Here is a 25288-nt window from a genome sequence, read left to right as displayed (position 1 = left end):
GGCTTTGGCAGGAAGGCCCCGCACTGACAGTCTTGGAGGCGTGGGCTGGCCAGGCCTGGCTTTGCCTGGGAATCCCCCCTCCCCCCTGCTTGGGGAACACCGCCCCCTCCCCCCCCCCCCCCCCCGGGCAGGGCACTGCCCTACCTTCACCAACACGGAGGTTCAGACGGCAACCTCGGCATCGGTGAGGCCTGGGTGTGTCTTCAGACTTCCACATACACGTGGAAGGGATCACCACCCTCCCAGACCGTGCTTTCCCCTGGGAGGAGGATGGAGGCCCTGGCTGGGCACTGGAGCTGCCTTGCGCCCCACCTGCGGCCCAGACAGAGGGGCTCTCGACAAGGGCGTAGCCAGGTGCAGGGAACAGAAGCATGGCGTTTAACCGGTGTCCACCTCCAGGCCGGGCCTGGGCAGGGACAAGGCCCGAGTGGCCGGTCAAATCCCGGGCTCTGCACACGGCCTGGCTTCCTGGCCCAGGACAGGAGCCGCCATGTCCTCCTCCCCGGGGGTCAGGAGGATCCCCGGGTCCCCGGAGATTGCTCCAGTCTTGACCGTCACCTCCACGCACACGCCAGCGTTTGGAGGATTCACGCGTCGTGTGCAAAGGCTCCTGCTTGGGTCCTGCCGGCCAAGGTCCTCAGGCGGCGGCAGTGGGTGAGAAAGCATGGTTCCCCCCTCCGGTGCGGGTGCCCTGCGTGCCCGTGTGTGTCCGCTGTCGCCCACGTGCCCATACCCGGAGAAGCCTAAGGTCCGTCCCTCTCCCGGGAGAAGAGAGAAGATGGTGTCCGTGGGGCGGGAAGGCCCGGGCGCCCGCGAGCACACTCGGGCACACACAGGGCGACACCACACGGGGCAGGCACGCTGGAGCCCGGGGTGGGGCTCGCCTAGACCACCAAGAGCCAAGATCACAGGTAGGACCGGCTACGTGGCTCAGCCTGTAATCCCAGCCGCGTGGGGGTCGGGAGCGGAAGGACTGAGGTCTGAGGCTGGCGACACGCGAAAGCACTGAAGCGGAAAAGCACTCGGTGTGCAAGCGTGAGGCCCCGAGTTCAAAGCCCGGCGAGGCCAAGGCTAAATAACGAAGGCATGGCCGTCTGTGAGCGTGGCACGCTCTGCGACCTGCAGCTCTCGGTCTCTGTCTCTCGGCCATCGGCACGACGTGATTAACTACAGCTTTGTCTATGGACCCTGAAATCTGGCTCTTTCTAAATGCAGTTGTTGCTCCCTAGCGAGACCTTCCAATGCCGTTGGCTTCCTTGGTCGTCACACCCGCTGGAAACTTCCCCGGGCGGTTCATTCCAGCCACGAGGTTCTCACACCCGGGAGACCATTGGCAGAGTCCTTGTCTTCTGGAGCTTTCAGGGAGACATCCCCTTCTGAAGTCTGGGGACCGTAACTCGACAGAAAGACGACATTACACAGTGTCAAGAAACGGAAGGCTTGGGGCTGGGGATGTGGCCTAGTGGCAAAAGTGCCTGCCTCACATACACGAGGCCCTGGGTTCAATTCCCCAGCACCACATATACAGAAAACGCCCAGAAGCGGCGCTGTGGCTCAACTGGCAGAGTGCTAGCCTTGAGCAAAAAGAAGCCAGGGACGGTGCTCAGGCCCTGAGTTCAAGCCCCAGGACTGGCCAAAAAAAAAAAAAAAAAAAAGGGAGGCTTAATGCAATCTCTAGTAGTTTGAGTTTTGGGGGATAGGGGGGGCTGCTTAGTTTTCTCACTCAAAGCTCTACCACTTGAGCCACATCTCCACGGGCTGGTGCTTAATTGGATATAAGATTCTCAAGGACTTTCCTCCCCAGGCTGGCTTTCAACAGTCCTCAGATCTCAGCCACTTAAGTAGCTAAAATTGCAGGTGAGAGCCACCGGTACCCAACTGATTTTTTTTTTTTTTAATATTGCCATCACCCTAAATATCCCGATACCGAGGAACGATGACATGAGCTATGGATCCCTATAGGCCGTTCATTGTGAGCGCATCACAGACACAGAGGTAGACTGTGGGACGGGGGATACAAAGCTGACATCACGGATGCATGAGGACTCGGAAGAGGCCCCCTCGGTTTACCTGGACCCCCTCACCCCTTCCCGTGTTGGGGCCCCATTGCTGGAGCCAAGCTGCTGTTTCGTTGAATGTATTGACTTGTGGAGGCTCCCGGTTCCTAAAGAGGAAACAAAACAAAACAGGACAAAGGGATTCCACGGAGTTAGGGCAGAGCTGACTCGCCCAGCGGTGTCTTTCTTGGCCGCAGAGAGGTCCGGGGCTGTGAGGGCCTCGGCTAGCTCTTCACGTTTCGCGCTCACTCCTTCCTGAATCGCGATGGCCAGGGCCCTGGTCTGCGGGCCTGGAGTCCGTGGGGAGCGGCGCCCGGCCCCGGGCGCCTGCTCATCACTTGCGTGGTACCAGGTGTCTCTGCGACCCCCGCTGTGGCGCTGCATGTGTTGAGCTTCGAGTCCGGGTCTGAACGGGGGTCTGGCTCTGGAAGGGCCTCTGCTGGGGGAGAAGCCCAGCCCCCGGCCTTCCCAGCTGGCCTGGGAACACAGCAGAGTCCTGGCACGCAGAGCTCCTGCAAGCGGGCCTGCCTGCACCGCGCTCAGAGAAGCCCCGAAACCCGCCCAGGAAACGGCCCCGGCAGGGAGAACGGTGGACTCCATCTCTCGGGAATGGCGCTGTTGTGGAGCCTGCCCGACCGGCCCTCAAGGGCATCTCCGGCCCGGGAGAACCGCAGAGTCTCGGGGCAGGAGCTGCCGCACGCCAGGACCACCCTTCCCGGTCTCCTAGGCGTCCGTTGCTGGTTTCTGTGAGCGTCAGCAGAAGGCCTCCACTCTTGGTTCGTTTCTATGGTGCTGGTGCCGGGGGCCAGGGCTTCGTGCACGCTGGGCTTCTGTGGCACTTGGGCTGTCGGGCATCATCTTCTCCTCGGGGCTACGGTCTCTCAGCGGAGCCTCTCTAACCAGCCTCGGGAGCGAGGGCGTCCGCCACCCAGAAAGAGCGCTCTGCGCTCTGCCTCTGAGAGCTGAGGCAGCTTTTCTGGCTCATTCTATCTTTCTTCGTACATCAGAATCGTGTGTGTGTGTGCGTGTGTGTGCATGTGTGTGTGTATACAAGTGTGGGTCCTGGAGCTTGAATGCAGGGCCTAGTCAGCGTCCTTTAGCTTTTACACTCACAGCTAGTGCTCTACCACTGGAGCCACATCTCGACTTCGAGGTCTTTGCTGGTTGATAAGAAATAAGAGTCTCACAGACTTTCCTGCCGGAGCCGGCCTTGAACCCTGGTCCCCACAGTCCAGCCTCTTGAGCGGCTAGGACTACGGGTGTGAGCCTAGCCGCCGCCGGCACCCAGCTTGTGTTGCGTTTGGAGATCTTAGGGGTCGCAGCCCCGCCCTCCCCAGGCCACGCCCTCCCAAGGCCCCGCCCTCCCCAGGCCCCGCCCTCCCCAGGCCACGCCCTCCCCAGGCCACGCCCTCCCCAGGCCACGCCCTCCCCAGGCCACGCCCTCCCGTGTGACCCACAGCGCTGGGCAGCGCTCACAGTCCTGGCTCCGGTCCCAGCACTGAGACCTGACAGAAGGGCGTGGTGACGCGTGTCTGTGCACATCTGTGCGCGCGCACACACACAGAGGCCGCGCCCTGGCCTACGTGACCTCTCATCTGTGTGACAGAGGGTGCGGACACACAGGCACACACATCTGTGCACAAATAGCTACACAACACCCATGCAAGTTGAGACACACGCCTGCAGAGCGCACACGTGTGCGGCACCCCATCGGTTCACACGTAGACGTGTGTGCACATGCGCGGGCACTCACACACATCTGTTCACGCATCCGGGGTGGTTCTCAAGAGGGAGGTCCGGGGTAGGTATAAGCTATAGCTATATATTTTTTTAAAAATTATTTTTCCAGTCTTGCAGCTTGAACTCAGGGCCTGGGCACTGTCCCTGACCTCTTTGTGCTCAAGGCTAGCGCTCTACCACCTGAGCCACAGCGCCACTTCTGGCTTTTTTGAGGCGTTTATTAGAGATAACAAACGGTCTCAGAGGGACTTTTCTGCCCAGGCTGGCTTTGAACTGCAATGCTCAAATCTCAGCCTCCTGAGTAGCCACTGGTGCCTGGCTACAAGCTGTATTTATCATGCTCTTGATCCTTTGGGATAAGGAAGGGAGGGAGGGCGGGAGGGAGGGAGGGAGGGAGGGAGGGAAGAAGGCAGGCTCCAAGTAGATTTTTCCAAGATCAAAGTTTAAAGCCAGCTTAAGTAGGAAAGTTCCCAAGACTCATCTCCAATGACACACGCACGCACGCACGCACGCACGCACGCACGCACGCGCGCACGCACACACACAGGCAGAAGCAGAGCTGTGGCTCAAGTGGTAGAGTACCAGCACCTAGGCTTTGAGTTCAGAAGCCAATACCGGCACACACACACACACACACACACACGCACACACACGCACACAGGTGTGAAGTGGGACTACCCACACAGACAGGCCTGGGGTGTCGGGTGTGGGGCGGGTGAGGGGAGCGGCGGCTCCTCTGCCTGCAGTTGGCTCTGCCCTGATCCCGAAACGTGCAACGACGTCTTCCGGCTCGCGAGTCGGCTCTGAGGCAAGCTGGCGCCTTCTGCGTGATCCATGTGTTTGTGCCTCTGTGTGCGTGTGCGTGTGTGTGCGTGCGCGTGTGTGCACACGCAGGGGAGTGCTCCCACCTTTGTGGAGGGGAAGCACCAGAGCTGCCCTTTTCCTCTTCACCTTTTGGTGCTTTACAAGGCAGACCTGCCACCTCCTCCCCTCGTCCCGTGGGTTGGCGGGGGGGCCGGGGGGGGGAGGGAGAGGGAGGGGGGAAGGGGGGGGACCGCACATGTCTGTGTGGGCGAGGAGGCAGACACAGCATTCAGGACATCCTGACCTGGGCGGGCAGAGCCCGTTCTTCATCTGGCCGCATGATCTATTTCAATCATTTTAGGGTTTTGTTTTTTTTTTTCTTTTTCCAGTCCTGGGATTTGAACTCAGGGCCTGAGCACCGTCCCTGGCTTCTTTTTGCTCAAGGTTAGCACTCTGCCACCTGAGCCACAGCGCCCCTTCTGGCTTTTTCTGTGTATGTGGTGCTGAGGAATCGAACCCAGGGCTTCATGCGTGCTAGGCGAGCGCTCTACCACAAGGCCACATTCCCAGCCCTTAGGCTCATATTTATCCAGAATCACAGCCTTCTTTACTACAGTTTAAATGTGTGGCATGCACTCGTGTGCCCTGCGCGTGGACTTAGTAGCTATTCATTGAATGGGATCTACGCGTCCGTCCGCCCTCCAGCCTTGCAGCATTGCCGCGGGGCCCATGGCGCGCTTAAGGTACACACAGCCTTCCCGCGCCCAGGCTTGCATTTTCTTCATCTCACCTAACATTTTGTAACGTTGATAGACTTTTTTTTTTAAGTTAGCCGAAGAGCTTTAAAATAGCAAGTCAAACCAGATAGTAATGCCAAATTTGCATTTATAATGAAAGGAAGTATTTTTCTCTTTAAGTTCGGAAAGAAGTGAAATGGAGTAGGCAGCCCGCATTTGGAGAGCATGGATGTTGGTCCATCCTACTCCTCCCCGCCCCCTTTGTCACTGTGACATTGAAAAGAGCCTTCAGATTAGAAAAAAAAAAAAAAAAAAGATGGAATTCTGGGAAGGTTTTCTCTAAAATCCCATTGTTTTCATTTTATCACACTAATTTTTTTTCCCCCTCACAACCTGAGCATTTATGTCATTGATGCGTGTTCTTAAATAAGCTCAGGTAGAACGTTCAGTTTTAAATAAGAACAACTTAGTTCTGTTCTTTGGGTTACAGGAGGGGAACGTCGGTTACCTGCGCTGAGTTGTCCTGGTCTTTTTGCGTTCTCCTGTCCAAGGCCTGTGGCTAGCAAGAAGTTACCTGCATAAGCAGACCTCGCCGCAACCTAACACCCCGGGCCGGCTCAGCCACCCAGCAGCTGGCCTGGCTCTCCAAATAACGGCTCCCTAAAATTCCTCTCACTGGTTATGTCCAGATGCGGTTCATTTTTTTCCAGTATACAGAGCACTGGAAATTCATCAACCTTTACTATTCCTCCTTAGTTAATTATATTGTCTAATAAAACTAAACAGTCAGTGCTATTTGCATATTATATGAAGAAGTGTCACACAACAAACTCATAGCAGTCAATTAACATAAAAGCTAATTATACATCTCGTCAGCTAACAAGAGTTCCTGGGTCCATACGTCTGCTGTGGCCCCCAGCAAGGAGCTTTGACTTTGCACTTCTAAATATTGACTTTTAGCTAATATCAGCAGCGGTCCCATTTTTATGGATGAAAAGTTACTGATTAAACTCGATGCGATATTTGCTGTAATGCAATTAAAATTTCCACATTAGCTAACCCTCTAGAAAGGAGAATCTTTGCAACAATGTGAAATTAATTATCAGCGACTCCGCAGGTTAAGGCCTGGTTTCCTATCTGAAGGCAACTCCAAAGTAATGATAAAGATGAATGAAATGCACTGGCGTGGCGGTCAGCCTGCAACGACAGACAGACACACCGCATGCCGCTCCACATCAAATCGTGCACCGTCACGTAATTGTATTCCTGATGGTGACAGCTATCAAGCAAGAAATTTACGACAAATTAACAGAGACACAGTAATGAAAACACATGGCAAGCATCCTGTAATTGACTGTTACTAAAGGGTCCTCTGTAATCAACTCCATAGCTGCTTTGCGCTGGCTCTGGAGAAACTAAGGCCGGGCCTCTCCTCTGCTTTTCTGCCATTTTGAAGTTGAGATGCGGCTGGGCTCCTCCACCCGCCACCCCTCACCCCTGCTCTGTTCTGTGGCTCTCTTCTATTTCAAGCTGCGGGTGGGGCTCAACGTGGGGAGAAGTTGGGGTTTGCTTGGATCCATCCGGGGGCTGCAAGATAGCCAGGAAATGATCAGGGCCGCTGCCCCGGTGCTGACTGGTGAGGGGGTGAGGGCAGGCCGCTCCGGCTTCCCGGCCACTGCCTGAGAACGATCCCCCCCCCCCCCCCACCGGCCGGGCCTCCGGGCCCTTGCCATTCATATTGTAATGAGGCTAGTGACTGCGAGCGGCAGAGGGCGGGGGGCCAGGCTCCCCGAAGACTTCAATGGGACGGGTTCCTGTGGACAAGCCCCATTCAAAACCGTCCTGGTGTGGAAAGAAAGGCCCGGTTTGTCCCCCCCCCCCCGCCCCCCTGCACTTCCCGCACGCTCGGAGACCCGACGGCGCGGGTCTTCTCCCAAGTCTTTAAATTTACCCAAGGCGGTTCTGCTCCGTGGGACGATGTTTCCACTTGAATCATGTGCGTGTCAGATGCAGCGATCAGCATCTTAAAAACTAGTTTCTGGGAGGGGGGGTTGGATCTGATGTCTCAGGACTTTAAGATGGAGTACCTGTGAGCTTGGAGAAGTTGTGTGCCAGCGCGTCTCCCTTCCAACCCCCGCAGGCCTTGCTGGGCCTGGTCTCCTCAGCTATCTGCTACTGGAGTATTCCCTCTTAAATCCCAAGGCCAACGGCACCGCCTTTGTACGACTACTTAAAAATAGTGGTTTTACATTTTAAAAACAACAACCCCAGGCTGCCTTCAGAAACTTAGAAAATGGTGGACATTCACATGTTGTTCTCTTCCTAGAATGTACTTTCTGTAAAATAAGACACGGCATGGCCATATTCAATCCTGCAGGGGACTGTTTTCAAAAAGTACAAGCCAGGAAGTAAACAAACAAACAGCTCTCCCAGGAGGTGGAGAAGGCCTTTCACATACCCCGAGACTTTGTTCAAAACTTATTCACAGGCTCAGTGATCTTTGCACACCGCTCGGAACAATGCTTCAGGAAAGGCTTGGTGTAGGCAGACAGATCCGTGATTATCACAAGAGGGCTCTCCCCCAGACCCCGACTTCCCCCAGGCCCCCTCCTCCCAGATCCCCCTCCCCCCCAGACTCCCTTTCCCTCCCCCAGGCCCCCACTACCCAGCACGGCCCCAGCCCCCAAACACAGAGCAGGTTTACTTTTCCAGTGGGGGGAGGGGGAGGAGAAAGGGAAGGAGAGAATTAATTCCTTGATTAATGTCAAGTAATCAAGATTATTATTTTGTTCAATGAAAGAGTCCTCTTTGGAGTAAAATCTAGCCCTGTCCACATCTAGAAACTACGGTGGCTCTCTCTATTTTGTGCATATTAGATAAGAAAGTGCACTTACAGAAGAGGAATCATCTGTGAATGAAACAGTCTTGGTTAATCACAATTTAAGAATTTACCTCTGCATTTTATAACTTTTCGTTCATTTCTAACCGCCAGTGGTTTTTGCTGACTGATGTAAGGATTTCTTCTTACAACGCCTTTAGTGTGAAATCAGGGCATGAAGTAAGTTGGCCCTGGACCGCCACCATTCTTGACTGTACACATTTAAACACCGGGTGCTTGGGAGCATAAGTAGGGGCTGGGAGGGCGTTCTGATTTAATAAGCGACTCAACTGCAAACCTGCGGGCCGGGCTGGGGGGGGAGTGGGTCTGGGTGGAGTGGGGGGGGGGTCGGTTACCTGCGCTCAGGTGCAGCGGGCGGTCACCTGAGGCGCCCTCCTCTCCCCTGCTCTTCCTACGTCCGAGTGAGATGTTTGTGCGTGGAAAGCGGGGAGCCTGCCGGCCCCGCCGCCCTGTCCGCCCCGCGCCACGCCGCGCCGGCGGGTCGGGTGTGCGCCCGGGGCGCGGGGCGCGGAGCCCTTTGTGCGCCCGGGGAGCGCCTGGGAATGGCGCGCGGTGCTGGCACCGGAAGGGTTCACACTGCGTGTGAAAGGGACAAAGAGGCGGACGGATCAACACGCCGGACCCAGCGCATTCACCGCGGTTGTCATGCAACCTTCCCGCTTTGATCAGCGGACGGTGGAGAAGCCCGGCCCGCAAAGCCGGGGCCGGCGGGCCCGGCGCCCTTGGCAGCTCCACGCCCCTTCCCTTCCGGAAGGAACCGTGGGGACGGCACCTTGACCCGTCTAGACGGCACGGGGGGGGGGGGGGGGTTGTCTCGGTTTCCAAGGCTCGGGGCGCACTTTGACCCGCGTCCCGGGCGCGGGGGGGGGGGGGCGGTGGCCGGATCCCCGAGGAGAGGGCGCCCCGACGCGCTCCCGCGGCTCCCAAAGACAGCCCGGGCGACCTTCTTGGGCCCGCGTCCTCCGGGCCGCCAGGGGCCCGTCCCGGAGGGGACCCCGGGCCGAGGGGGGCTTGGAGGGAGAACTTTTGGGTTCACTGCGGACTTCTCAAGACAGTTGGCTCTGGGGCGCTGCCTCTCCCCCCCCCCCTCTCTCTCTCTCCCTCTCTCCCTCTCTCTCTCTCTCTCCCCCCCCCCCTGCCGTTTTCCGTGCTTTATTCTGCGGGCTCAGTGACTTTGCTAAGTGATCGCGCCGGTGCATACTTTCCAGTCGTTGGAAGTTTGTGTCTGTCCGCGGTGGCCGGCGCGCACCGCACGGGCTCCGAGTGGAGGCCGGGCCCCGCGGGGCGCGGGGCGCACGGGGCGGGAGGGGAGGCGCGCGGGGCGCACGGGGCGGGAGGGGAGGCGCGCGGGGCGGACGGGGCGGGAGGGGAGGCGCGCGGGCCGGGCCCCGCGGGGCGCGGGGCGCACGGGGCGGGAGGGGAGGCGCGCGGGCCGGGCCCCGCGGGGCGCGGGGCGCACGGGGCGGGGATGCGCGCGGGGCCCGCGGTCCGCGCCAGGGCCGCCGCTGGTTCGTCTCCGCAGGTGCCCCTGGCCCAGTCCGAGGCCTTCCTCACCGACCTCCTGGATAAAGTGTGCGAGCGCATGAACGACTACCAGCTCGACGAGGACCCGGTGACCAAGCGGAAGACTTTCAAGAGATACGCGCCGCGGAAAGGAGACAAGATTTACCCCGAATACAAAAAGTTCTTCTTTTATTCGGACGCCTACTGGCCTCTGAAGTTCGCGGTAAGCTTCCGGGGGGAGCAGCTGGTTCCCGGGGCTCGGGAGGGCCCCGCGCCGCGCTCTCCCAAGGCTCTTGCGCCCGGGCCCTACCCCTTCAAACGCCCTCCATGCCCGGTGCTGACCGCCTGCCCGCTCAGTGTGAACCTTCTGGGTCACCTCGGGGGGCTGTGGGGAGACCCAGACCCCGACCCAACAGGACTGCGCGCCCGGGAGCGTCCCGGCTCGGGCTCCCACCGCAGGGCGCGGGGCTCCGGCCCGCACCACCCACAGGAGAAGGCAAGGTTGCGTGTTCCTATTGACAGCCAAGGGGCGCGGGGAGGACGGGAGGCCGCGTGATCATCTCCTACCCCAAAAGGCTTCACAGAAGAAAGAAATCTTTTTTCCCCCCTGAGTTAATTCAAGTTTGCTAGCACAAAATTCAAGTTAAATAAAGGCTTAGCTGGCATAATGCCAAATTTCCTTCCAGAATAATGTTGATTTTACATAAATGTTGGACTCTGGCTTGCTGGGATGTGCCTGGCAAAGTATATTGCAATATATTTCACTTTACTTAAGGCTGCTGGATCACACCAAGTGATGGGCAGGCCTGTTTAAAAAATGTATTAAGTTCACGAATTAACCCAAATGTCAGCTGTGGAGGTCCCGAAACAAGGGCGGGAGCTGACATTTGGAGACTTCATTTTAATTAAAAAGCGGGGGCAGTAATTCAGGTTAAAAGTCCCTTGAAATAGGAATGGCAGTGTTAGTGTTTGTAGTTCACAGGTTTTAAATAAACACATTATAGTGGAATTAAAATAGTTTTAAATGCCATTTTCTTTTTTTTTTTTTAAGAGTCTTTCTTAATGAACTCAGAAAATGAGTCCCAAGCCTCTAAGCCAGGGCCCTAGCGTGTCCTCACAGGTCCAAGAGTGTCACCTGGTCCTTTTTTGATGAAGAAACAGTCCAGTTGGAATTTAAGCTGTTCAGATTCAGGTGCAGATCAGAGCTTCCTCCGCTGTGATATGTCAGGTTGTTATTCTTTTTTATTTTTGGAGAGCAAAATGAAATTTGGGCTACCTTTCTAAATTGTGGAAAAGAGATTTTTTTCCTAAGTCACCGAAGAGCACTTTCTCCATGGTGAAACCCAAGACCCATTTGTTTTGATTGCCAGAAAAGAGGCTTCCTTGTTTGTTTGTTTGTTGTTGTTGCTGTTCAAGCCACAAAATGGATTATTATGCTAAGTTGGAAGGAAACTGGTTTAACCATTTCAGGGAGATTTGTTCTTTAAGATGTCTAGGAAGATGAAAAAAGTTGAGACTTTTCAGCTCCTTAATAGAAAACCCGGTTCAGGAAGAGAAATACAGAGAGCCATTTTCCTTCCTTCTCTTCGTCCTCCCCCTCTTCCTCCGCCTCTTCTTCCTCTTCTTCCTTCTCCTCCTCCTCCTCCTCCTCCTCCTCCTCTTCCTCCTCCTCCTCCTCTGTGGACTAATCCCACAGTCAAGTCCCAGGAAATGATGTAATTAGCATTCTGGGGAGAAAGTTGATCTAAGGCAGTGATGTATTAAGCCAAGCTGCAAAGAAAAATGGACTACCTGCTTTACATGGCTTCATATGTTTTGCTAATAAAATGGTGCTAAGAGCTTCCTCGCGAGGTGCCTGCCACTGCGTGTCTCTCTATACACATATGTTGTTATTGTGTTTCTGCAGTGTGAAACTATAATAGAAGAGTATGAAGATGAAATATTCGCACTTATCGCCCAGGAGGCACACTATCTAGCTGACAAGCTGTGCAGTGAAAAATCAGGTACTGTGTCTGATGTAACATGTGCTCAGCCTCTCTCTCTCTCTCTCTCTCTCTCTCTCTCTCTCTCTCCACACACACACACACACACACACACACACACACACACACATCTTGTTTTGCAGAACAAGTCTGGCTGCCTGGCAGGAAGCCGTGGCTCTGACACAGGGTTCCGGGAAGTAGGCCGAGTGAGCCGGGCCAGCCCCATCAGCCCCGGGGGTGAACCCTGCGCACCCCTCTCCTCTTCTTTCTCTGAGTTTGCCATTGAGCTCCCTTGTGGGAGAACCAGCCCTCTGTGGTTCAGATTTACACTGGTAGACATTGGATTTTCCCATCCAGACCAGGCAAGGAGTCTTTCTTTATGACTGGAGCATTGGCTCTACCTGTGGGAGACAAGATTTTTAGCTCAGAAGAAAAATTATAAAGTTTTATGTTTGGGAGATTGTGATGAATATTTTTTTTCAGGTTTCTTTCCCCGAGTAGCTACACTAAAGGAATATTTTTCTGGAGTAGAGGGTAGACTGTAATCTTGCCTCCTATTCTCTCTCTCTCTCTCTCACACACACACACACACACACACACACACACACACACACACACACACGTGCATGCTCAGAAGCTAGGGAAAATGACTAGATAATCGTTGTTGTGCACCAAGTTGAAGTCATGACCCCTGCCTAGCCTCAGCTGGATGAACACGAAGTTAGGCCCATAATACTTGACGCATGTAGAAATCGTGCATTCCTCTGGATATCTTCAAGAAGAAAATGAGGAAAAAAGAATATGGTATTGGTAAATATATTGAAGTATTTGCATGGGTTAATATATTGATTTTTAAAGCCTATGCAGTACATTTTTTAGCTATGTAGAAGCTTGAGATTGTTAGCATTGAGAAGATATAGTCACAGAAATCCACTTCATCAAATTTAGTTCCAAAGTCCTTAAAAATAGCAGTTACTGCATGATTGCAGCTAAGGTCTTAGACCAGAGGGTCACATCCCCGCGAACAGCAGTTGAAGGTTTTTTTCCCCCTCTGTGGATACTGGATTGTTTTCTATTTAAATCCACTTTCAATGGGAGTGTACAGGGGGGAAATACAATGCAATGACTTGATGGAGGGTGCTCAGTTTGAGGAGGTCTTTATGTAGTCACCTGTGAAAGCCGAGTAGGTCCATAGCTGCTTGAAGCTTTGGGGCTTGCAGGGAGACACACGCCCTTGATGAACGCTACTTTCCTGTTTCTCCTTGCAAGGAGCGCAGGCTGGGCAGAGTACAAACAATTTGGTACGTGAACACTCATCAGACGTGACAAAGATAGGTCTAGCCATCATCCCTGAAGGAAAGTTCTAGAGAAATCCAGCAAGTCCAGATCTGGCTTCTACTCATTCCTTCAGCATACTTGCAAGGAAATGAACATTCATACTAGTCCAGAGAAAATATAAGCTTAGAGAAGAAACCTAAGAGATGTGTGGTGTTGGCTGTATCAACGGGAAAGTTGTGGATTGTTAGAGTTTTATTTTTTAAACGACTTCCTCCTCTGCGTGGGGAAGTTGAGTGAAAGGGCCCACGCAGCAGGAAAGCCTGGTGGCCGGAGCAGAGGGCTGAGTTCCTGCAAGTTGTTTCTGCACGAAACAACTACAGGTGCTGCAAACCATTCAAACAGTAAAACCTGCCAATAAATGAACCTTAGACACCAAACTCCCCCTCATCCCTAGTATTGAAGTAAAGAAGGTTTGGGTATTTTGTTGTTGTTGTTTCTTTAAAAATTACTAGGAAAAAAAAAACCCCAAGCAACAGCCAAAGATAAAAATCTCGTATGTGAATGACATTGCAGATCATTTCAACCTCTGTATAAAAAGTAAGATTTTAATGTCAAGGAAAACTCCAGATGCCCTAAAACATGATCTGAAACACAGCCCAGTGAGCTTCCCACTAGAGCAGAACAGCCCTGCTCCGTTGGTAAATACAGCTTTCTCTGCATTTCACACGGCTCTGATGTGATCTGATCTCTGAACTTGAAATGCTGTCTTAGAGATGTGACTGGGTGTGTGTGTGTGTGTGTGTGTGTGTGTGTACATGTGTGTGCTGGAGGTCATGAAACTACACACTCACCACTAACTATTCCCTGGGTATATAATATGTGTTATTGGCTTCTAGGAAAAAGTTCACTTACAAAGAAACACGTATTTAGAAAATAGACATTCCTAGAATTCAAGATGTCATTGGAAATTTACTTTCTATATTTAACATGCAAATTGTATGTGCATGAGTTTTGCTTTTTTTTTTCCCCCCTGCTTACTATAGATGCATTTACTTTATCTGTAATAGGGCTGATGAGAACACATCCAGACCCCAAAATATTTAGCCTCAAACCTCCACCCACCTACACAAAAATAAGAGGGTGGACTGGAGAAGCTTGTCCTTACGGCAAAATTAGGATGGTGGTAGTGGAGTGTGGAAGTACCGCGTGGGTGAGGTTTTCACCAAGACTGTGTTCTACCAGCGTGGATGGGCAGGAGCGACCTCAGCGAAGGCTACCGCGTTCTCTGGGTGTGGGCTCCGGTGCCGTGGGCTGGCTAGGCCAGCTCCCCGGCGCTCCGCTCTGGGGAGGAGCGGGAGAAGGGGCGTCCTCACTTCATCTTTGTTCGCTAGGCAAAGGCAAGGGTGAGCTCATGAGATTGTCCTGGCTCTGTGGCACAGAACCCAGGCTTCCAGGCTTCTCCGACTCTCGTGTTGGCGTCTTGAAATCCAAGTGTTTGACGCGATCTAGGATGTGCTTCAGAGCACAGCTCCGCTTGCTGCGTGGGTGACACATGGAAGACTATTCTTTTGTTTAGAAGGCTGTGTGAGAGGTGTCAGTGGGAATATCTAAGTGTGTTCTGGACTCATCTATTGCTTCCCTGATAACAAATCTTCACATTTAAAAAAAACACCACAACTACAGAATTGGCCACATACCTGTCTACATGCAATACCATACATTTTAAAGTATCAGCTATCCAGAAACAAGCCACCTATATTTAATATATCAACCTTTTTTTTTATCTCTCTGTCTAGACTTTTCAACCCCAAAAGGCAAGGATATAAATTCTACTCTATAAAACAATTGCTTCCAAAAGCTAGGATATTTTAAATAAATCACGTGGCTAAAATAACCCCTAGCTTGTCTGTGTAGAATTGGCAGGCATTGCCTTCAATGGGAAAAAAAAAAAATAGTAGGAACCACAGTATTTCCTTGTGCCTTGGATCTTTTGCCCTTGCAAGCCTCACCCTCTCTGAGGGAGGCGGAACACCTCCACACTGCGGGAGACAGGTCACCACACCTAGCCTGGCTCGGAATCTCCCGGTAGCAGCGCAAGTCAGCGTGGAAGCCTGGCCCAGGGTCCGGGGATAGAAGATGCCCTCTCTGCGCTGGCATGGGTTGGAGATATTCTGTCAGCAAAGCTTTCCCCTACGCCCCCCGCCAGCATGCACTTTTTGTGGGAGGCAAGTGAATGAACGGTCTGGTATAGATAGAGCGTGGTCGTGATGCTGCCTATTATTTTATTCCAGATCTGTGTGGGACTTCTGCAAATCATACAGAGCTCTAGGAGAGAGGTAGGACTGTTGTGGAATGGAGCAAAGTCACAGCCCAGAGGCGATGGCCGGCGTTTATGTCCACAGGTCTAGTATCTGTGCTGTGTGTGTCCCCTGCATGATATTGTTTTGAAAACCTGTTTTTGACTTCATGATAAACAACAACTCTTCCCGTAGATGAAGCATAAAACCTCAATTTCCTCAGCAGATTTGGATAAAAACAGACTTGGGAACAAAGCATTCAATTTGGTGAGAAAAAGTGAGACATGTAAAAAACGAAATAGACATGTACTATATATTTCATAGCAAATGTATATGACATCCCAAATGTAATATGCTATTTGGTAAGACTTGATTGTATTTTCAAATATTTGACAGGCCACAAACTTAAGGAATGCTATTCCAACTAATTCCAAATCTAGTGTTCTGAAGAGTTTAATTTGTTATTGGTAAAATAAAATAAAAAAGAATGACCCCACTTCTTATCAGGAACGGAGTTTATATTTCTGAAAAGTCTGAAGTTTTGAAACTTATTTCCAGAACTTAGTAGAATGGATATAAATGGCAATAATTATCGTAGTCTTGCTTAAAGTTGCCTTCCGGGTGTGGATGGTTTCGGAGTTGGCTGAAGAGCACATTGGGCATTAACTTTAACGGTAGTGAACAGGCTAGTTTGTTGCAAACTCTCCTGGGTGATTTTTCGCCAAGGTTTTATTTAGTAGGTAGATTTTATTACTGGACAATCTGAAGGGGAAGGGGAGCTGGGATGTGATCACAGAGGTCTTTGGGTCCACATTTAATATCATATGAAGTGCAGTTACAGTTACTCCTGGCTATTAAATTTGCGCTCGGTAAACTCTGAGTGTAATGATTGCACATGTTAGGGTGCAGTCTACACTTGTTTTAATAAAGAAATCATTACTGTTGCCAGAGAAAATGGAGTGGATAACATGATGTAATTTCTATACCAAAACAAAAACAAAACAAAAAACTAAAACAGTTGGCTATCTTGCCACGTAATTACCTAAAATTGCACAGTTAGCAATTCAATTGGCTCTTTGGTGGAAAAATCTTAAATGTGGAAAACTTCCAAAACTAACAGCAATCAATTTTTATTTTCTCCTATCTGTAATCATATTAAGTAATAGTCTTAAGTCAATGTCACTTATTTCTTTGGAATTTGAGAAAGGGTGTGTAGTGATTTATTTAGCTATTTGTTTACATTTTGGTAGCTGGTTTAGTGTTTCATCAGCCTGCCCTGTAGCCAATGGGAGAGGAAACTAAGACTCCGTGCAGTTTGTATTATTTTCTAGTAGAGTAGTAGAAACGGGGTAGTGCCACTTAAAGCGCAGTCCCTGGACCCGTGAATCTGGGCCTCCTTGGCAGTTTCCTAACTTGGCTGTTGTTGGCAAAGGCACTGGGGCAGCACAGGTCTTCTCAGAGCGCGAATGACCGGGGGGGGGGGGGGGGGGGGGGGAGGGGAGGGGCCTGGCCCCGGGTAGGAAGCACCCAGAAAACACGAGAAGCTCAGTGGCTGCCCAGGTGTCACTCGCCGCCTTTATCTCCGCATCCTCATCCGCGGTTGTTAAACATTCTCACATACAGATGCTAGGCGTCGAATGTGGGTCCAGTTCCCAACCTGAGGGTACGCGGAGAGAGGCCCCCCTTCTCTGGGCCCCTCAGGGGCACCCCAGCTGTGGCTTTGAATGGCAGAGCCAGGCACCGGGACACTCACCGCCGTGAGCACCCAGGTTTTTGCCAACTATAGCTTTCCACACGGGGTGTTTTATTCCCCCCCCCCCTTGGGTTTTCCGGGTGAAATGGCTTGCGATGTTTTCGCTGTCTCGTGGTTTGTATGTATTTCTCTTTTCCCAGTCCAGGCCGGTTGGGTTTGTGTGAGTGTGGCTTGCTGGGTAACAGATACCCAACTAGAGGTCTGAAAGCGCAAAGCGGGGCTGGAGCGTGGGTGTGTGCAGTCTGAGAGGAGCATCCTCCGCTGCTCCCCGGGGGTGGGGGGGGGGGGGGTGGGGGGCCCTGCCCCGCTCCCGAGCAGCAGCGGGGGACACAGTGGCTGCGTCCTGACTTCCTCCCTTCCTGCGTTTAAAATGACACTTAGGGCCCAACACAAAGACAAAAAAGGCAGGGGGAGAAGGGGGGGAACCTAACCAAGCCAAAGAGAAAACAGAAAGCAACGTCGGGGATGTGGAAGCCAACTTATTTAGAGCTGACGAGAACCGATGTATGTATGTATGTGTGTATATGCGTGTATGTGTGTCTATGTGTGTATGTGTGTATATGTGCATATGTGTATATGTGTGTATGTGTGTATGTGTGTGTATGTGTGTATATGTGCGTATGTGTGTGTATGTGTGTATGTGTGTATATGTGCATATGTGTGTCTATGTGTGTATGTGTGTCTATGTGTGTAGGTATGTATGTGTGTATGTACGTGTGTGTACGTGTGTATGTATGCATGCACACATGCGTGTATGTCTGTGTGCATGTATGTGTGTTTCTGGGAAGACAGGGTGATGCTTCTTCAAATAATGAGTTGGCCTGGCTGTGGCAAGGCCAACTTGGGTTGTACTGTGAGGTGGTTTGTTTGGGTCTCCACGGAAGACTGGCACGAACCTGTCCTCACAACCCACTGACCAAAGGAGCCGAGACAAACAGCATGGTTGTTATGTGAACAGCGCTCTAAGAACAAACCGAGATGGGTGACTCCACTTCCCCGAGCAGTGCAGAGCAGAACTGAGTCAGAGTCCTGAATGCGAGAGACCAACACTTCATTTACCAAGACAAGCCCCAGAAAAGGAGGGGCCAGGCAATATTTTCTACACTGATTTCTCCATTGATGTTGATGTTTGTTGATGCAATTGCTTTATCAAAGTAGAAAAGTGTAAACTCTGTATCAAGCTCAAAATTCAGGTACTAGTGGGATATGAGTAGCTTTTCTTCCCCATGTGTGACTTGTAGTCTTTGTGTAAACAGAATACAAGTTTGCGAGCTAATCATGGATAGGTTCAAGCCCATGCAGTAGTATACAACACAGCTTGGTACCAGCCCTGTTGTTCAATCATCACAATGAAAATACACATGTTAGATGCCAGTGAGGTTGTGTTAATGGTTCTCTACCTATAGATTAATTCCTCTTTATAAATTTATAAAGTTCTACAGGATATTTGCTTTTAGAGCAATGAACCTAAGTGGATAAAATGGTGCAATGCAGTGGATGAAACTGGAGCATGGAGATCACAGAGACTTGTTGTCTAGAAAGTAAATCAGCTAGGAAAAGAGGCAGGCAATGGTGTGTTCCTTCTAGCGTCTGCTTGCCGCCTGGTCCCACGAGTGCGCACTTACCGAGGAGGAAGGACGCCCCTGAGCTGCCCTGAGCAAGGCGGGTTGTCACCAGGAGACCAAAGTTGGCTTCTGCAGGCTTGTGTTTGGGTCTGAATTATCAGATGAAGTTTTGTCCTCTTCTGGAGTCTCTGAGAAAGTATTAGGTGGATGCACACGTAGGTGGAAAGAAACCTAAACACATAGGTACGTAGTAAAAAGTAAACGTGCATTTGCATAAGTAAATAAAATTAGGACATGGAAAATTTAACCAGAGCTTTTATTGCTGTACAGGGTAGATCTGGAGATTCCGACTTCCGGAGCAATGTCTGGAAATGTCTTCAGTTCCTGACATATTTTCTATATTCCTTATCTTGAGAATTATCTCAAGATTGTCATGAAAGTAACAAAAATACTTGAAAGTGACAACACAGAGAGAACACTCAATTCCACGGCAGCAAGAATTACAAAACATATTTAATGTATCAAGAAGTTGTTGGAAAGTAAATATGCTACACGATTACAGTGGAAATACCTTAGAATCTCATGTTTCATTATTCCAGAACCCAGATTTTAACTGCAAACACAATAAGACAAAGCAAAAAGGCTGAACAATAAAGCAATTTACTAGTGAAGTAGATGGCCCTGCTCGCTGGAACCCAAAGGCTAGAGAAAACAGGAGTCTGAACCCATCACCAGGTGATCCATCTATCCACTGTGGGTGCGCGACCTTTGCAACAAGCTCCTGAGGGTTCTGGAACTTTCTCTCAGGCATGTTGATACATGGTTGTCTGAGGCTCCCCGATCAGAGCATTGAATACCCAAAGCCAACTAATTAAACATGGCTGGGACTCAGAACGATCCTTTCTGCGCTCAGCTGAAATATTCATGCCATCCTCAAGGTTGATTCATAGAGGCTGCGCCCGGAGCCCAAGCCCGCCGCTGGCACTGAGCTGAGGTTGGGCTCCTGGCAGCTTTCTGGACAGGTGGGGTTTGCTCGGTGGTGGGTGGTCTGAACTTCGCTGGCAAAGGGTGACTGGCGCCCTGAGGTGGCGCTGCTCTCACGGAGACGGGAGATCGCAACCCAGGGCTTCTCTGGTGGAAATCACCTCCCTTCCCCGTTGTTCTTCATCAAGGGCACTGGTGAGCCACTGCCGTGCCCTCTGCGTTAGAGCAGGAAATAGAAGAGGTGGTGTCTGTTACACAATGAGCCCGGTAAATAGCAAGCAGTACTGAGACGGGAGGAACCCGATGCAGAGGCTGGCTTCGTCAGGGAGCAGATGCTTTGACCTTTAGGATGAGCTGTGCCCTTGGACTGCCTTGCGATGCCATAGAAGCCCAGATTAAATATTAATGCCCCAAGATTAAAGGGGATTGGAATAGCTTTTTGGTTTGGTTGCTGTTTTTATTCCCCCCCCCCCCCACTTTCGGGAAAAGCGATGCCCCCAAACGGTGGGCGAAAGGTGTTGACGTCATCTCCACCATGTGACCGTGTAGAAGCCAGGGCTCCCCGCTTCCAGAGCCCCAGGGCTGAGGCCCGCTGTGGGCATCTGCCAGAGCCGGGGAGGGCGCGTCCTGCCCAAGAGCAGCCCCAGCTCGCGGGGGACAGCGGCCTGGGCACTGTGGGCACCCCTCCAGCACGGTACCCAGCTAGCCGGGGGGGGGGACAGTGGCCTGGGCACTGTGGGAGGGGTGTCGGGTCCGGGCCTACCTCAGCTCCTCATCCCGGTTCCCTTCCGTGCCCTGGTGACCCGCCCCATCGGGGGAGGCCCCTGCCAGCTGCACCGGGCCTCGGGGTGGGCAGCGGGGCCGGGGGGGGGCTGTAGGATGGCGCTGAAGTCAGTGGCCAGCAGAGCCCAGGGCGGTGGGCAGAGCGAGGGGTGCCCTTTGACCGTGCGCCCGAGCTCTCTGGCGGTCGTGTCCTCGGCAGGCAGGCTGTGCCCCTGAGCGGGGCCATCCCTGCCCGCCGGTCCACGTCCCAGAGGGACACTCGCCGCTACGGGCCCAGACAAGGCCCTGCCGGAGAGAAGAGCCGCGAGCTGATGGGGCCTCCCCCCCCCCCCGACCCACTGGCATCCATGTGCACCCCCGAAAGCCCACGCACGGTGCCAGGACCTCGTGTGGGCGGAGCGCTGGTCCGGGCCCCTCTGTCTATAGAGTTGTCGCTGCTCCCCATTGGTGGTAGGGGTCCCCCAAGTCACGTGGTCTACCCAATCGGGCCTGAGAGGAAAAGCCAGGAGTCGCCCACAGACCGGGGCCCGCGAGTGAGCGAGGCAGGTGGGCGTCCACCCGCCTGGCCCTGGGGCTCCTTGGCAGCGAGGGGCAGCCGCGAATCGTCCCTCCCCACGTGGACCTGAAGTGCCCCCCACCGTGGGACGGGCACCCCCTCAACCGCCCAGGCCTCCTTTGCCCCGTCAGCCCGCGCGTGCTCCCTGAGCCCCAGCTCGTGATCACTACGTGCGGCCAGGAGGCCGTGGACAGCCACAGAAGGCCCGAGGGGAGGTCGTGGGGGCCGGCCCGGGGGTGGGGGGCACACACCGAGAGGGGGGCCTGGGAGGCCTGGCCGGGGTCTCCATGGGAGAGAGGGGAGAGGGAGCCCCCCCGCCCCGTGCCGGGCTTCTGCCTCGATCCAAGGCCACCTCAGCGCAGATCCCCAGGGCTGGCGAGGGCCCCGTCGGTCCGCAGGGCTCTGCCCGGGTGCGCGCGGAGGGAGGGAGCCCGGTCCGCGGCCGGGGCCCGTGGCCATTGCCCGGTAGGAAGGACGCGCAGAGACGGCGAAGGCCGCAGGGCATCCGGCTCGGATCCGGAAGCCGCGAACTGCGGCGGGGCGCAGCCGGGCTCCCCCCAGGTTCAGCCTCATCTTGGTGGGAGACCGAGGTGCCCGGCGCTGGGCTCTTGTGGCGGGGGGGGGGGGGGCTTTGCAGGAAGACCGGAGTGCCTGGTCCTCGGCTCCCTCGGGGAAGCCACTGGCCGCCCAGCCGCTGGCCCCGGGACGGCCTAAGCCCGGTCCCGCCCTGGGAGGGCCGCTCCCTCCTTTCTGCTTTGTCACGAGCGGGGGGGGACAGCGTGGCGTCCTGCCCTGCCTGCGCCCCAGCCGCGCGGGGGGTGGGGGTGCGGACACGGGCCCGGCTCGGGGGACTTGGGCTGGGGCCGGTGGCCGCTGGCTCTTCCCTCCCTCCATGCGAGGGGGCGTCCGCGCCGGCCGGCGGGCGTCCTGCTCGGGGGGGGCTCCGGGTGCAGCGCCCCCCTCCCCTCGTCACCCAGGGCCTCCCTCCGTGGGGACGCTCCGGCGGCCGTCCCCCCTCCCCGGGCTCCGGGGCCTCCTTCGGCCACAGGCGCTGAGGAGCCGTCTAGGTCGGAGCCGCCCACGGGCGAGAGCTGAGCCCCCGTGGAGGCGCCGTGGGCATTGTGGTCACCAGAGCGGCTCACGGGCGCACCTGTCATACTCCACGAGCCCCCCCCCCCCCCCCGGCGGAGCAGGCGCAGCCCACGGCCGCCGCCGCCGGGCCCTGTCCGCCGAGGCCGAGTCAGGGGTCTGCCGTCGCGTAAGCGACCCAGGTCAAAGGCCAGGTCTCCTGACCGCGTCACCGCTATGGGCCTGGAGTTCCCACCGCCCCCCCCCCCCCCAGCGCCCCAGCCGACGTGGGGGCCGGGACTCCCGGCCTGATGGCTGATGCCCCGCGGCCTTACGATGGGTCAGAGGGCTTGTGTCCCCCCGACGCCACTCACGGTTAGTGACATGAACCTGGGGAGCGTGTGGGGGCCGGGCCCGGTGCCAGGGCCACAGACGGACCACGGGGACAGTGCCACTCGCGGCAGCCCTTGGTGGCGGGTGGGGAGGGTGGTCAGGGTCACCGAGGCCCCGACCTCGTCCTCGCAGACACTGGCTTCTCCGAGCAATGCTAGGGTGCCGCCGCGGACCCGGCTTTCAGCCCCGACGAGGACGCTAGTGCCGCGCGTTCAGACAGCACCGTCCTCCCGCCCAGAGAAACCGCGGGCCTTGTAGCAAACGTCCTTTGCCGCTGGACATTTCCCGACACCCGCGCTTCTGGTTTGTCGTGCTCGGGGTCCTCCCCCCCCCCCCGCGCCGGAACGCCGCGCACAGGCCCTTCTCGATCCACGCAACAAAGCCAGCGGGATGACGAGGAGACCGGTCGGGTGCCGATGGCGACGTTCTCCCTGTGGCGTCTTTCTTCTTCACCCGTCTCGCTCAGAACGAGCTCGAGCAGCAGGCGGCTGGCGCATTTCCGGGGGGTGAGGAATGAAGGTGGTGTCCTGCGACAGACAGCGGCCACGGGCCACGTGGCCGAGCTGGACACTGCGTCCTAGGTGCGCACGGCTGCCCCGTGGCCCGACGTGCACTTCACGCCGAGAAGAACCCGTCCACCGTCGGGGGAGGCAGACCGGCAACCACAAGGACCATGTCTTCTTTTCCCCCACGAGTTCTTGGAACTCAGATTAAACAATCTAGAGTTCAATTCTTAAATGATCTAGTTATTTAATCGGTTGCTGACCCAAGTACAGAGAGGCCAACCGTGCAGTCCGAGACAACACAGCGATCAAAGCCTGCGGTCACACAACGCCCAGTCGGCCAGTGCCACTCCCCGCCCACCTCCCCGCGCCTTCAAGCGCGGAGTGGCCCAGACACGCCACCCCCAAAGGCGCCCATCCACGCGGATCAGCCGACGGAGACGGCTTGCCAAATGCCGAGTTCTACGAGCCTTTTAGGAAGCGGCAAAGGAGCCACTGGTAACAAGAAACCGAAAACACGGAACAGAATTGTCCAATTAGGGGGAACAGAACATTCATCTTCTCCTCCTCCATCCCCCAGTCCCCAGGGGTCTAGGAAACAGGTAACAAGGCTGCTCTCAGACGCCCTTCCAGCCAGCACGGAGGAGAGCGGAGCTGCTGGTGAGGGAGGGCTGTGACCACCAGGCCCCCTTCCACCTCCTGAGGGCAAAGAGGATGAGACCGGTCCCACGTCGCCAGTATCCCTCCCGGAAGAAAACCCCGCGGGGCGGCAGGCCCTGGAGATGCAGGCCGAGCCCAGTCCTCCCTGGAAGTGCGTGTGTGGACGGCCAGGGCCCGGCTAGTCCTCCTCTTCCCCGGGAAGGTGGACGGCGGGAAGGTGGACGGGCGCTCGCCCTCTGCGCACACGGACGCGCGCTTCCCCTTAGCGTTTCCTTTCCAGCTCTTTGTCCGGGCGAGCGCGGGGTCCTCTTGGCTCAGCCAAGATGCCCGTCCCGGGGGCTCGGCCGTTTCTGGGCAGTCGGTCCTCCAGCGCGCGGCAGTGGGTGCTCCACCTTCGCTCCACCGGAGAGGCGGCTGACGCCGAGCAGGGGGAGAAAGGCCCTGCCCCGGCCACCATGGCCCGCACGCCGTCCCACAATGCCCTTCTTCCCACCTGGGGGCCTTGGGGCGGGCTCTCCTCCCGCCCCCCGACATGCCAGTCCCGAGTGCGGGGCGCTGGGTGCCCTCCTTCCTCCCCCCTGCGCCCCCTCTGCTGTTCCCCGGGCGTCCACCCACCCGGCTCCGCCCCGTCCCTCCTCCCCGTGGCCCTGGGCCGCGCTGTTTGCCCACGGAGGCCCGGCCCCCGCCCTCCCGCCCTGCGGCTGCACCTTGTCACCCAGCCCGGCTCGGCCGGCCTTTGAAGGAGAGCCTCCACTCCCCCCTTTGTTTCTAGGGGGTCCAATCGACTGTTTGCTCATTAAAAAAAAAAACCCTCTGTCCCCCCCCCCCCCGCCCGCCTGGCCTCCTTGCACACAGAGCCCCACAGCCGTGTTTCCTGCCAGCGGATGCCTGAAGCCAGCCATGGCAACGCAGGCCCGGGGTGGGGGGCTTCGTGTCTGCGGCTGAGCCTCTGCCTCAGCTTCCCCTCTGCACAGAGAGAGACAAAGGAAGAACATTCCAGACACTTCGCCCGGCCGCAGGCCCCGGGGCCGCCCTGGCTGGGCGGCGCGGAAGCCCCTGGGACCCGCAGACGCCGGGGCGTCGCGTGGGGAGCCGGAGCCCGGCGGGGAGCGGAGCACGCGCTCACCAGGGCCTCGGCAACACCCAGCGCGGCCCGGCACCCGGGGAGGACTCGGCCTCCACCGCCGGGCGTGGGGCGGCCCCCGTGGTCGGAGCGTCCTCCTGGCCCCACGCCCCGGGCCCCACCGAGCCTGCCGGCCGGGAGGCCCCCGATTATGAATGTAAAGGGCGCCCCGAGAGCGGACGTGGCCGCTTCCTGCGCCGCCTTCCCTTTCTCCCCGGGCAGCGGCGTTTCCTCCGCGGAAGCCCCCGGGCACACAGAAGACGCAGCCATGCGTGCAGCCCGCGGCCATTCACGCCGCCCCTTCCCAGGGCCCTGCGCGGTCGCGGGGGCAGCCGCCCGCTGCCCTGCCTCTGGGAGCCTCTGAGCCATGAATCCTGGGCGTGGGGAGCGGGGGAGCCCGGCCAAGCCGGCCCAGGGGCTCCAGGGACGCCCAGGCCGCGCCCGGGAAGAGCCTGCTGGTGTGGGGCACGACCAGCACGCCCACAGAGCACAGCAGGCCACCCCGGGCTCACGGCCAGGGCACCGGGGTGTCGCAGTGCCCGCGAGGCAGAGGGGGGCGCCTGGGCACCCCGTGCCCGCTGCCCACCGAGGCGCAGGGGCAGC

At 55.8% G+C, this 25288-nt stretch overlaps 2 protein-coding genes across 2 annotated transcripts; both read left to right on the top strand.

The window, feature by feature from the left end:
* The first annotated feature begins 9716 nt into the window (after positions 1 to 9716).
* Cnpy1 (canopy FGF signaling regulator 1) lies at positions 9717 to 15338 on the top strand. The gene is made up of 3 exons (XM_048337971.1): positions 9717 to 9963; positions 11647 to 11743; positions 15292 to 15338. Exons 1-3 carry the CDS (start codon positions 9820 to 9822, stop codon positions 15327 to 15329), a joined length of 279 nt encoding a protein of 92 aa, XP_048193928.1. The 5' UTR covers positions 9717 to 9819; the 3' UTR covers positions 15330 to 15338.
* Positions 15339 to 23885: 8547 nt separating this feature from the next.
* LOC125345720 (putative uncharacterized protein NEXN-AS1) lies at positions 23886 to 25049 on the top strand. The gene is made up of 2 exons (XM_048337764.1): positions 23886 to 24107; positions 24537 to 25049. Exons 1-2 carry the CDS (start codon positions 23886 to 23888, stop codon positions 25047 to 25049), a joined length of 735 nt encoding a protein of 244 aa, XP_048193721.1.
* Positions 25050 to 25288: the final 239 nt, after the last annotated feature.

This window comes from Perognathus longimembris, chromosome 2 (assembly GCF_023159225.1).
Source record: "Perognathus longimembris pacificus isolate PPM17 chromosome 2, ASM2315922v1, whole genome shotgun sequence".
NCBI lineage: Eukaryota > Metazoa > Chordata > Mammalia > Rodentia > Heteromyidae > Perognathus > Perognathus longimembris.
Note: the sequence above shows the minus strand (reverse complement) of the source record. Positions and strands in the feature narration are given on the sequence as shown.

What these genes read in the sequence shown, in the direction of transcription:
- LOC125345720 (XM_048337764.1), top strand. Translation starts at nt 23,886, where the DNA reads ATGCCCGTCCCGGGGGCTCGGCCGTTTCTGGGCAGTCGGTCCTCCAGC. An exon ending in CCCCGACATGCCAGTCCCGA is followed by an intron (nt 24,108 to 24,536) that starts GTGCGGGGCGCT and finishes CCCTCTGCACAG; the next exon opens with AGAGAGACAAAGGAAGAACA.
- Cnpy1 (XM_048337971.1), top strand. Translation starts at nt 9,820, where the DNA reads ATGAACGACTACCAGCTCGACGAGGACCCGGTGACCAAGCGGAAGACT. An exon ending in ACTGGCCTCTGAAGTTCGCG is followed by an intron (nt 9,964 to 11,646) that starts GTAAGCTTCCGG and finishes GTGTTTCTGCAG; the next exon opens with TGTGAAACTATAATAGAAGA. An exon ending in GCTGTGCAGTGAAAAATCAG is followed by an intron (nt 11,744 to 15,291) that starts GTACTGTGTCTG and finishes ATTTTATTCCAG; the next exon opens with ATCTGTGTGGGACTTCTGCA.